This window comes from Microtus ochrogaster, chromosome 7 (assembly GCF_000317375.1).
Source record: "Microtus ochrogaster isolate Prairie Vole_2 chromosome 7, MicOch1.0, whole genome shotgun sequence".
NCBI lineage: Eukaryota > Metazoa > Chordata > Mammalia > Rodentia > Cricetidae > Microtus > Microtus ochrogaster.
In genome coordinates, this window is record NC_022014.1 from 59,539,703 (window position 1) to 59,552,275 (window position 12,573).

Below are 12,573 nucleotides of genomic sequence, written 5' to 3' on the forward strand. Positions count from 1 at the left end.
CGAAAAACCAAAAAAAAAAAAAAAAAAAAAAAAAGTGTGGTTGGCTAAGGCTAATTAGCCAATGTCAGTGTGTTGAAGTGATTGCATAAAAGGGTTTTTAGACCCCTTTCTTACTCTGCCCTTTTATCTGCCTCTAAGGAAAAAACACACAGAGAAGCCATTCCTAAAGGAACTCCAAAACAGAGTCAGGTCCAGAAGATTTACTCCAGAAAAACTGCAGCTCCAAGTCCAAAAGGCGGTTTCTTGAAGTCAAGCAAGGCAGCTCCGAGTAAGAGCCTCCAATGTCCTTCATGGCAGCCACAGCCTCTGGCTGTGAATGCTGCATTCCAGAGGCTGCTGGAAACAGACATCCTCCAGTTAGCTGCAGAAAGGCCCTTGTATTACTGCCATATGGCTCGTTTTTTCTCTAACCAGAACCAAACTCCTAAGAGTGCCTTAGGGAGACATCTATGGACAGTGGGAGCCTCTCTGCTCATTCATTCTGGTCCCGTTTTCATTTCTTTGTTTCTGGGAAGTTGGTAGAAGGCGGGTGATGCTCCAACACAAGCAGATGGCCTGTTCAGCCTCTATAAGACGACAGTTGGTGCTGCTGAGTCAGAGCTGTGGTGCAAGGAAACAAGGTCAGGTGAAATGCCAGGCTTCCAACTATATCCCATTAGGGGCCTTTCCTTCTAACCATATGCCTACCAGGAAGTAGTTGGAGTGTCTTCCGTTTTCACACACAGGAGGCGTCTACCCACAGGTCTCAAGACCCCTAAGGAGATGGATGGATTCCTCGGAATTAGGGTCAGAACTACTGAGCTTTCCATCCTCAGTAGGGATGCAGAGTATCCAGTATACTTTAGATAGATGGCCCTAGGGCCAGCACCCGAGATTAGCTTGGTTTAGTAGGCAGATGGGGTTGAGAGTTCAGCAAGCCAGTTAGATTAGCAGCATCTCTCATTGTCCTACAGTAAAAGTGAATGAACACAGCCTTCTGCCCCTGATGCTGGAACAGTTTCCATTTCTCTATGTTTCTGACCCAACGCTGACCAAAATGTGGAAGCAGCAAATCGCACAGGTTGAACAACTCAAAAGAGAAGCACAGAGAGAAAACCGATCCAAGAAGAAACTCCAGGATGAAGTAAGCTGCTGTCCCTTTGAAGCCTAAGCAAACGAATAGAGCATGTCCTTGAACAGCATTATTAACCTTGCATGTGTTCACCTTAAAGATAGAAGAAGCCCTGAGAAGGCATGACCTCCTTACTGCCCTTGTCAAGAAGGAATGTGAACAGAACAAGAGATTGGTATGTCAAGAACCAACAAGGCAACTGACTTCTAGCGCTTGCCTGTGGGAGTATCTATCCAGAGCTTTAACTCAAAATTGATGATGGGGAAGATATATGCCACCTTTCAGGGACACCGCACTGAAAACACACCTACCAGTCGGCTGCAGAACACTCTTCATCCCTGCCATCTGGCTGCTTTTCACTTCTTTATAGTAACAAATTAGAGATGGTATTTTCTGAGATGAAAACCTAGGCCTTCAGGTGTAATATGACTTGCCTGGCTTTCTCTCTGATTATCAAAAGGCACAAATGAGATTTTATTTCATTTCTGTCTCTACCGCCACGGTCCATCTAGGGCTTAGGAGTCTTAGGTCTCCTGTCTTCTCAGCTCCCAGGTAGAGAGCCAGTTTAGTTTTTGTTATAATTTGGGTTGGAAATCATTTGTTGTCCCCAGTTAGTATTGTGAAGGGAAATGGCAGGTCAGTCTGCCATTGAGTTAAGAGATTTTAAAATCTTTAATTGGGTGTGAAGTGGGTTAAATCATGGAAATTCTAATCTTAGTTTCAAAAACTCCATCTCCAAAATTGCCTGTGGATCTTCACTGTAGTCAAGAACATCTGAGCCACAGTCAGGCTTAGGGCCTATTCACTCTGCACACTGGGGCAGGCCTGTCAGTACTGCTCTTCAGATTGAGGTGAAGCTACAGTGAGCTTGTGTGGCCATCTAGTGGTCTTTCCTGCATGCCCACTTACAGCTGGAAGGCGTTGATGGGAGGCTGAGGGATGAAATGAATGCTCTAGCTGGATGTCTGCTTGTTGTATTCTCTCTTCCCCAGCAAGACTTCAGGGACCGAATTCATAGACAAAGGTTGACCCAATCAAAGATAAAAGAAAATCGTCAGCAAATTGTTCGTGCTCGGAAATACTATGATGATTACAGAATTCAGTTACGTGCAAAAATGATGAGGATGAGAACCCGGGAAGAAATGGTATGTGTTCCTTTATGTCTGTCTACTCTGCTAAGGTGAACTTGGTATTATGTTTCAAGATGAATTTGTCTACAACTGACCTCAATTTGGATCCAAAATTCAGTCCAAGTTCAAAAAGCAGCCAGGACTTGTGCTTGACCAGGCTTCACTACCCAGCTGTGCATCCTATCTCCCTAGTCTTCATGATCCTCCTAACATGAAGCTTTAAGTCCCTCTCCTACACTGTACTCTAAAGTACGGTGCCCTTGGGGTTTGGAAGCACACTGCAGATGGCAGGAAATTAAGGTATGCTGGCATGATACAGGACATAGCTGTGCTGTGAGCTATGCCCACAAGATACACTGACTGTCCCATCCTAATCAATGTTTGGGGACTCCAAATTACTGGCAAACTATTTCTACAGTAAAACTTGATCATGGTTAAACTGGATTAAATACAAATCAATTTTTTTTTTTTTGAGACAGGGTTTCTCTATAGCTTTAGAGGCTATCCTGGAACTAGCTCTTGTAGACCAGGCTGGCCTCGAACTCACAGAGATTCACCTACCTCTGCCTCCCAAGTGCTGGGATTAAAGGCGTGCGCCACCACTGCTCAGCAAATCAAAATACTTCTTGAGGAAGATACTGCTATGGCTTGAGGCAGTTTAAGGTACTAAGGTGATGAATGTGTGACTTGTCAGCTGTGGCCTTTTATGAAGATTTCTTCCTTATGAAGGAAGGGGAGACAACTGGGTATGTCAAAACCTCTTGAACAGTTGTTTTATGGTGGCTGCCCAAATGCTGACCCTTGACCTTCAGCTAAGTATTTAGTGAGGTGCAGAAGCATTGGTTTCCATCGTGCCTTACATAAAATGGATGCTCGAGAATTCTGAAGGCAGTAAAGAATCTTGGTGGTACATGAGAGGTTGCTGACCACCATTCATCAGTAGAAATTGGAAATACAAATCACAACACACCCACGAGGATGGCTAAAATATAGAGGATTGCTGAAGACATGAAGATGGGGCACTCTGCAGGACTGGTAGGGTTGTGTGATGGTGTGATTGCTTTTGGAAGGTCTGTCAGCACTTCTAAAAGGTTACTGGAATGCTGTGTAGGGTTGATACTTTTGGGTGGATGGATGGAGATTTTATATACATACATACATACATACATACATACATACATACATACATGTATACACATAAACACACATATTCAAATCCACATAGCAACCAAAACTGTAACAGCTAAAAGGGACTCATGTCTGTCTGTCAGCTCAAGAGTTTGTGAGCACAGTTTAAATTCACAGTGACAAGAGTGACACACCTGAGGTCTGTAAGCAGTCTGACCTTCAAAGCACGCCTGGTCAAGGCTGTGTCCAGAACAGGCAAATCCAGAGCAGGAATGGGAGAACATCAGTAGTGCAGACGAGTGTCTGCGGGGTGGAAATGTTGAAAACTTGTGCTGGTTACACAGGATTGAGTCTCCTAAAACCTGCTAATGATGTGTGCACATTTTAAGAGAGTTAATTTTATGTCTGAATAATGAGTAAAGCTATTATATTGAAAAGCCCTTGTGAAAACAATACCTCTAGGTAGGCAAAATCGTCATATTCCTCAGTGAAAGTGCAGTCTAATTAACAACTAAATAACCAACAGATCTTTAAGAAACTGTTTGAAGAGGGTTTACAAATCCAGAAGCAAAGGCTACGAGACCTAAGAAACTACGCCAAAGAGAAACGCAACGAAGAAAAGAGACAGCACCAGAATGAGCTGGATTCGATGGAAAACTACTATAAGGACCAGGTGGGCTTGCCGCTGCCGCCATTAGTGTGTTCAATCCCGACCACCTATCAGGTTGGCTTAGTTCATTGCCGGTTAATATGCAAATTGGCCCAGAGCTTTGCAGCACCACGTAAGCTTCACTGCTCATTTCTAAGGCAAATTTAAGATGAAATAAGCTAATCCCTAGCAACAGTGTACAATGTGTGTCATCCTAGTTCCACTGAGATTTAAGATGGAGTATTAAGAATCATTGCACTGTGACGGAAGATTTGTTTTTCTTTCCTCAGTTTTCATTGCTGGCAGAAGCCATATCACAGGAGCGTCAGGAACTCAAAGCCAGAGAGAAATCTCAGGCTCAGGTAATAATTAACAGAACAGGAACTATTCCTAAAAGGAAATAGAAAATGTTAACTGTAACTTTAAAAGAATGGAGAGAATATGAGTAAGAGGACCCATCTCTTCTCCAAAATACCTGATGGGCTCTAACATACCTGCTATGGTCTTGGAGGCGCTTGCTAGGAGCCTGCAGGTAGGGGTAAGAGTAGCGGGGAGCCTGGGTAAGTCATGAGCTGTAGACTGACATGAGTTCTCTTTTAGACGTTACATAAAGTGAAGAGGGAGCTGAGAGCTAAGATGGAGAAGGAGATCCAGCAGCTGCAGTACATGATAACCCAGAATGACGATGATGCTTTCTTTCGGGAACTAGAAGCGGAGCGCTTCAGAGCTCGGCTGCAACTGGCTTCCTTCCAGTACAGTAAAAATCCTTCCCCAAGAGGCCAAACATCATAGGTGAGGTTTCTAGAGACCTTAATAATATGGACAGAACTAGACCTGAGCAAGTAAACTGTCTAAACCAGAATTACTTTTAAAATGTGTTATCTATGTATTCATGCCAAAACTTACCATTTTTAAAAATAAAAACTATTTTTTTTTAAAGCTTACTGCTTTTGAACTTATAACCCTAAAACCTGAGAAAAGGGAACAAAGACTTTTTTTTTTTTTTTTTTTTTTTTTTTTTTTGCTTTTTCGAGACAGGGTTTCTCTGTGGCTTTGGAGCCTGTCCTGGAACTAGCTCTGTAGACCAGGCTGGTCTCAAACTCACAGAGATCCACCTGCCTCTGCCTCCCGAGTGCTGGGATTAAAGGCGTGTGCCACCATCGCCCGGCAAAGACATGTTTTATGCTAAAGCAGTTGCCAAGTCTTGCCAGCCCAATCCTCCAGCCTCTTGATGGAGGCTAACAAAAGCTGTTAACTGCTAAGGAAAACATCCAGAACCAATGGATAAAGCCAATGATGGTTACTGTTTGGGGTTCAGGAGCTATCTAGCCTGAAGTCCTCATCCACCATGGTGGGAGCTGACTTTGTTTTCACTAGCCTCATCTACTTCCTGGCCAGAAGAGGTGGTGTCTACTCAGGGATGACTGGCTTCACACGAACCAGTGAGTTCTGTGTTGACTCTGTGCAGAGGCTGGTGATAATCCGGGTGTAGCAGTGCCTGACTTTAATCCACTTTAACCCAAAAGCCACTGAACTGATAATCTTCTAAAGCCATCAGCCTAGCCTAGCACACTGGAAAATTATTGAATTTGATGAGAAGAGCAAGTTACATTTAGGGAAGAGCTTTTCTCTTGTTCCAAGACAGGCCTTCCTAACTAGTGAAATTCAGGCTGGCCTCAACCAACCTCTCAACCCTCCAGTAGACTCCTGGGTGCTGGGGTTACCTTTTAAATAAAATAAATTTTAATTTTAGACTCGTTTGTCTAGTTACAGTTAAAGTGTTAGCATAAAAGGCAACTGTTCTGTGAAATTGCCTCATTTATCCTGTAACTAGTCTCTTGGCCTCTTGTGTGATCCTGCTGTGGTTATCTGGGATAGAAAACTCAAATGTGTTTACCCTCTATCATAAATCACAGGGGTGAACTACTGGCTACCACAAAGCAGAACTACGTTTAAACAAAGTGATCAAATCAAACTGGTTTGATTAATATACTATTAAATACCAAAATTTTTTAATGTACTAGAATTTTGTTTTAGATAAAGTCAGTAAACACAGCAATGTGAAGCTTAATGTGAAAAAGTACAGCATGTTCATCCACCTGGGAGACTCCAACAAACATTTCTCTACTTCAGGAAACTGGCAAGAAAGAAACAGTACCACCCAAATTTAATTTGATGAAACAGTCAGTTTATTGGGGTTATTTACAGGAGCGCACTACCGAAGAGCCTTCCACATGCGTTCTGAAATGACAGCAGTATCACTCAAGTGCAGCTCCCCTGAAAGTCTCCCCACCTTTATTCTTTTTTTTTTCCTTTCAAGACTGCATGAACATACCTTGGAGGTTTTCGTGGGCTTCCTGGGTCCCGTGAGCCTCCCTTCTCCCTCCCTCTAGGAAGAACTAGAGGAAGTAGTTATACAACACTGTCTACAACTGTCTGTCACACATCATTGCTGTTTGCTCTGCATTTCCCAGATGTTCCATTCTGTTGCTGCCTCTGCTGTGTAGAGATTCGCAGACCACACTAGGTGAAAAATGAAACCACATGCATTTCTGTTCTACCTATAGTTAGCTGTGCTTTCATAGGCTGGCATTCCATTCAGAGTTGTAACTCATCTCTCTTCATCTGTTCAACACCAAGCCACACTGGCAAACATTAGGGCATCTACCAACCCCAGGCAGACCTGGCTGTAGATATCCGTATTTCCCTCCACTAACCACAGACCAGCCTCAGAAGTCCCATCACCTCACACAGTCCCCAACAACGGCTGGAAGCTCCTCATGTGCCTCGGCAGAGAACCACTCACCTGTCTGCTCCACCTCAAGGGAGCCCTGTAAAAAAAGCTGTTTTCTTCTCATTCCAAGACTCCATGCTATCACTGTGAAAAGCCAAATGTTTTTCAAAACAAGTAAAAACTCAGTATTTTTAAAAACTTCGCTGCTGTGGCAGTGCAAACAGCATTCATTTTATTGCTCAACTTCGGCATGGGCACATACATACATACATAGTTAATTCTTAAAAACCATTTATACAGATGTTATTGATATAAAGCTCATGTAACAAATGAGTGAAAATACAAAGAATATCAAAGCTAAAACATTCTGCAATAAATACAATGAAAATGATAAAACTTTGTTTTTAAAGTCAGTTTGAGAAAAGGAAGAATATTACATAAAGTGAACTAATTACATCTAGAATAAGCAACTCAGCATTTGGTACAATCATCATCCTAGTGTGAGGACATTAACCACCACACGTAGCCGCTGACAGTAAGCTGCAGCTGAAAGACAAGGTGCTGCCGACCCTGCAGGCGCTGGAAGCACCTAACACCATCACCATCAGTGCTACTCGTCCAACGCACTGAAGTTCAGAGCAGATTTAGTGTTGTCAAAGAAAGCAAATTACAACGGATTTAGGAGACAAGGAATTTGTGCTCTGGCCTTTAGATGGGGGTGGGAGCACTGTAAAAATACAGGGCAACGAACTGCAAAACGATGTACAGGATCCATAGCACTACCTTAAAACTTTCTGCCAAGAAATAGTGGCCTCGTTACTATTTGAGGACTACAAAGTATCCACTGGTCAGAATTAAGCTTTCCTGATGGAAAGAAGGGGGATGCTGAGACAGCGCAACTAGAGGAAGGATACGTGGAAACATATAAATATTCACATTAAACACAAGGCAAGTCCAGGTTCAACGACACTGGGTTTTTTTTTTTTTTGTTGGCTTAGCACCTATTTGGAAGTAATCAGGTAATGCAATTTTGAAATTGAAATCTAAATCATGTTTTCGGATGTCATGTGCTACTGCAGACTGTTACATAGGGTGATCTCCTTTAAAGCTCTGTCAAGTCATTGTTATAAAGTTAAAAGGCACTCAAAGAGATGGGATTTGTCTGCTTTACACTGCATGGAAAAACCACTAAAAGTAGCATCTCATTATTACTGTATCCCAGTCAGTTGTGGTCCTCTCCCCCTGGAGACAGGGTCTCAAAGTAGCCTCAAACCCACGTGTAGACCACACTGGTCTTGATCTCCTCATCCTCCTGCCTCTGCCTCCTCAATGATAGGATTACAGGTGTCAGTCACCAGGCTTAGTCATGATTTCTATCAAGTGTTCTTCATGTCCTTGTGTCCAAGCTCATCAAAATTTGCTATTTTTATTTTACATCATGTTTAAAAATAATAGTGCGTTGTTTTGGATGGTTGAATTTAAAATCCAATGTGATTTTAGATGGTTACAATCCCTCACCCCAGAATTTTGGTTACCTTCTGGATCACGGGATGAGCCACACACCTTAAAAACTCAACCTGAACGCTTGGAAGTCAGCAATGTAGCAGCCAGGGCTCCACTTCCACTCCCTTACTTCTAAATGAACTCTTCAGTTTTAGAGTAAATTGTACAATAGACTTAGAGTCATTCTCATTTGAGGCAAGATCTGCTATGTAGCTCAGGCTGGCCTTGAACTTGAACTACTCCCCCTGCCTCAGCCTCCCAGGAGCAGGATCACAGGCATGGCCAGCACACCTGACTTCACTCACGTACAACATTCCCTGCCCACCATGCCCACTGCCACCTCCAGCTCTTCCAGTGAGGTAATAGCAGGGCTCTCTAAGCTAAACAATCTTTAGAGCAAAAATTTTCCTTTTAGAAACTTAATTAAAATATAAGTTAGATGTACTTATTAGAGACTTTGGTTTATAGAAATAGCATATAAAAGACAAGCTGACCCAGCAAAGAATGAAAACCCCATCACATGCAGAGAAGCTATAAAAATGCAGTATTTCAATTTAAGATGAAAGTAAATCCAAAATACCCGATCCTCTTGATTCAAGAACATGAAGACTTTTTTTTCTTTTTAAAAAGTTGTCTTAAAAACAGGGAGGATAGCAAATAAATTCAGTTTAAATGGTTGTATTAGGAATTTCCAAGAAAGTCACACTTGAAAAATATAAAACCCCACCTAAGCTAGGGTGACCCACACATAATGCAAAATATAACACTCTGCTATAGAAAAACACAAGTAAACATGTAAATGGCTTAATTTCATAAAGGTAATGATTCCTTTAGCCAATTGTTTACAAAGGTGGAACAATTCAAAATAATTTTATTTAGTTTTTACAAAGAGCAAGTATAGGAGCTGTTCAAAAATCATGTATTCAGTCAAAATGAAATGTGATGTGTACCGACTGCTGGAGTTGTCTTGCTGTGCGAGAGACGTGAGTCTGTGAAGCAATTTGGATAGATAACCTTTTATAAAAATAGTAGTAGTCTTTAAGTGTAGAATACTGCCTAACTCTGGAAACGCAGGGAGTCAGCATTCTTTAGGTTCAAGGTATTAATTTTTAAATAGCAGCTGAGTGTGTCCTCATGGCAAAGCATAAAGACCTTTATTTTTCCTTGAAAAGGAATTTCAAAACTGTCCTTTCCCCTCAGTGTCCTAGAATCTAAGGGGCAGGGGAGGGGGCTGCCCTGTATTCCAGCGTTCTCTGAAGCGCTGCTGAAGGAGGCTGTCGGCCCGGGGATAAATAAGAGTTCTAGGTTAAGTCCTTGGTGCTCATCATTCCACAGCAAATCCACATGTTTCTTCGATGGCTGTTAGCAGCTTTTCATAGAGCTTTTCATAGCTTTCATAGGGCGGAATGTCTATTCGATTGAAGCTGTGAATAAGCAAATCAGACTTTATCATTTGTTCAAAACTAGTCAACAGACACAGCAAGTGTGCCATTACACAGCACAGTGGTCTTGGTGTCACAAAGTTAGAAGCCAGCAATTCTCTAACGCAGACATAATCACTTTGGGTTTGCTTACTCATTTCTGAATAACTTCAATTTTTAAGGCACAAAAAAGAAGTGCTCATCATTTCTCTTAAGGGTCCACTTATGCGCGAGAAGAATAAATGAAAAATCAAATCTGTTTAGAACTATCACCTACCTGCACTGACAGAGGAAAAGCTACAAAAATAACTCACCAAGTGTGGGCTTTTGGCAAGTTGTTCGTGCAGGCATCAATCTGGTGTATGGTAAAGAGCCGCGGGCCTGCAGCACCTGCCAGTGAAAAATTGTGGGTCAGATCACAGCAGGTACATACATCCATCTTCAACACCTCAAAATAAACTAGAACCACAGAATTGGGGAGCCCCTTGTATCCATGCACATTAACCTGGTTTTGAGATTGTAAGTGATGTGGGATAAGGCCAGGTGCTATAACATCAGCATTGCAGTCTAAGAGACCTTAACTGAGGTCCTTCTGTCAACTGTATGCCATACAACGTCCACATCCCAGAGAGTAGGGCAAGTGCAATACAGAACACATTCTGGTTTGCTTTTTTATTGTTTTGAGACAGCATCTCTCTATGTAGCCTGGCTATCCTGGAACTAGCTCTGTAGACCAGGCTGTCCTGGAACTCAAGAGATACACCTGCCTCTGCCTCCCTAGTGCTGGTATTAGAGGCATGGAATACCACCACCAGACTTGCTTTTTTTAAAAAAAAATTGAAATAGGGTCTTGCTGTGTCGTCCAAGATGGCCTTAAACTCAAGATCCTCCTGCCTCAGCTTCCAGAGAGTTGGGATTATAGGCATATGCTATTATGCCTAAAATACTCATATTTGAATCATATTTAAAAAGATGACAACCTAATGCAAATTTAGGCTTTATAACTCAAACTGAGTTGAGCAAAGAGTAGCAGTCTACAGGATGCACTTCAGTCAGTACACATTCCCCACTCAAACACCCAAGAGAACTACAATGCTAAGTAAGCTCCCCAAGGCCGGGTGGTGGTGGCACACACCTTTAATCCCAGCACTCGGGAGGCAGAGGCAGGTGGATCTCTGTGAGTTCGTGAGTTCGAGACCAGCCTGGTCTACAAGAGCTAGTTCCAGGACAGCCACAGAGAAACCCTGTCTCGAAAAAAAAAAAAAAAAAAAAAGTAAGCTCCCAAACAGGGAAGGGCAACACAACTTCAAGTAACTTTTGCCAGGCTTTCCGAGTGCTCTGTGGGCAATCACTGATGAGTTATGTACTGGTCTCACTTTGCGGTTCTCCCTCCTCACCAGCAGCTTTGAAAATGAAGAGCTAAAAGGTAAAGGAAGCAATGGCCACCAAATGAAGCACCACAATCATTAGCAATGTTACCAACTCAACCAAAACTCAAACAGCTCATTCCACAGAAAAAGATTCTGAAAATTGAAGGCAGTTGTAAATCGATGCTCTGAAGCCAGGCAGTAAATTCTGACCTAACAGATGGTGTTCACAATTTACGATGCCTCCCTCTATTAAAAGAAAAGGGGAGGAGGCATCCCAGGTGCATAAAGGTGACCAGAAAGCGGACAGCAGAGCGTCAGCACACGTGTTTCTACATGTAACACCCATCACAACCACAGAAGCCTTCACAAAAGCTTCTCTGGAAGGAGCTGAGACAGGAGGTACAAAAGAGCGAGAGTCAAAGGAAATATTTATAACACTGTGCTATACAACAGCAACATACACCAAATGTTGCTACCCCACCCTATCCTACCCCTGCCAGAGCAGATGCCAGGTACCTCCCTGCCCATCCCTCAGCCCCTCACCTTGTAGTGCTTTGAAGCCCTGCAGAGGCACTCGAGAGGACCCTGTCACAAACTGGAGTAGCCGTGCCCGTCGCTCTTCATCAAAGAACTCCACAGCTTTCCAGAACCACTTGACAACATTGCTGTCTGGTGTACAGTGTTTTAACCGGGTGTTGACCTTCCAGTCACTCACATCAATTTTGCCAAGTCCACAAATAATGAGCTGTTGGAAATATTTGCAAGAGTGGTCAGCAGTGGACACCAAAGTCCTCTGAGATTTGCAGTGAGGGTACCCTCAAGTGGCACACACCACCTGGAAATCTTTTCAAAGCGTACCCAACCGACCTCCATGCTGCAGCTACTGTGTATGTCAGGGCAGTCACGTCTCTACCACCTGACCCTGGGGGGGGGTGTCTGTCACTGCAATAGACTCTCACAAAATTCAATAGTTTCAAAACAGAATTCTAAAATCTTAAAAAACTAGACAGAAATCATGTGTTTTGCTCCTTGACATCCTGACACAGTCAATACATATGGACTGTACAAAATTATTTTGATACCAATAACACATCTCTTTATACGTATAATGTAACATGTTTACTTGATTCACTTAATTGTGTGTGTGTGTTCATGACCACAGTCCACAGTCCACAGGTGGAAGTCAGAGCACAACTTTCAGGACTCATTTTTCTCCTACCATCTAGGTCCTAAGAAATGAACTCAGGTCATCAGACTTGTTGGCAGGTGCCCTCACCTGTTAAGTCACTTTGACAGCCCACCATCTAATGTTTATAACAGTAAATTATGAGTTTATAAGTCATAATGTAACCTGTATAGATTTTGATAATCTAGCATTAAGTATTAAAATTATATATGTATCTTTCTAAAAATTTACATAATTTCAATAGTGATAAAACTATACTGTAAGTCTCACCCCTACCAAATAAAATCCGCCCCCTAAAAAGCTTTCATATGTTTCTTTTTTTTTTCTTTTTTTTTTTTTTT

The 12,573-nt window shown here is 42.4% G+C and overlaps 2 protein-coding genes across 3 annotated transcripts in view; one reads left to right on the forward strand and one right to left on the reverse strand.

Moving 5' to 3' along the window:
• Window positions 1–4,954, forward strand: part of Cep95 (centrosomal protein 95) — a 28,594-nt gene extending 23,640 nt beyond the window's left edge. For both annotated transcript variants that reach the window (XM_013347506.2, XM_026780781.1), the window contains exons 14-20: window positions 139–268; window positions 954–1,123; window positions 1,212–1,286; window positions 2,104–2,256; window positions 3,896–4,042; window positions 4,309–4,380; window positions 4,619–4,954. In XM_013347506.2, coding sequence (XP_013202960.1) covers window positions 139–268; window positions 954–1,123; window positions 1,212–1,286; window positions 2,104–2,256; window positions 3,896–4,042; window positions 4,309–4,380; window positions 4,619–4,810 — 939 coding nt within the window. In that variant the 3' untranslated portion in view covers window positions 4,811–4,954. The remainder of the gene's footprint in view (window positions 1–138; window positions 269–953; window positions 1,124–1,211; window positions 1,287–2,103; window positions 2,257–3,895; window positions 4,043–4,308; window positions 4,381–4,618) is intronic.
• A 2,007-nt stretch (window positions 4,955–6,961) lies between these two features.
• Smurf2 (SMAD specific E3 ubiquitin protein ligase 2) overlaps window positions 6,962–12,573 on the reverse strand; it is a 90,177-nt gene continuing 84,565 nt past the window's right edge. Inside the window, exons 17-19 of the mRNA XM_005350423.3 lie at window positions 11,590–11,791; window positions 9,991–10,066; window positions 6,962–9,679 (exon numbers count right to left, since the gene is read on the reverse strand). Coding sequence (XP_005350480.1) covers window positions 9,580–9,679; window positions 9,991–10,066; window positions 11,590–11,791 — 378 coding nt within the window. The 3' untranslated portion in view covers window positions 6,962–9,579. The remainder of the gene's footprint in view (window positions 9,680–9,990; window positions 10,067–11,589; window positions 11,792–12,573) is intronic.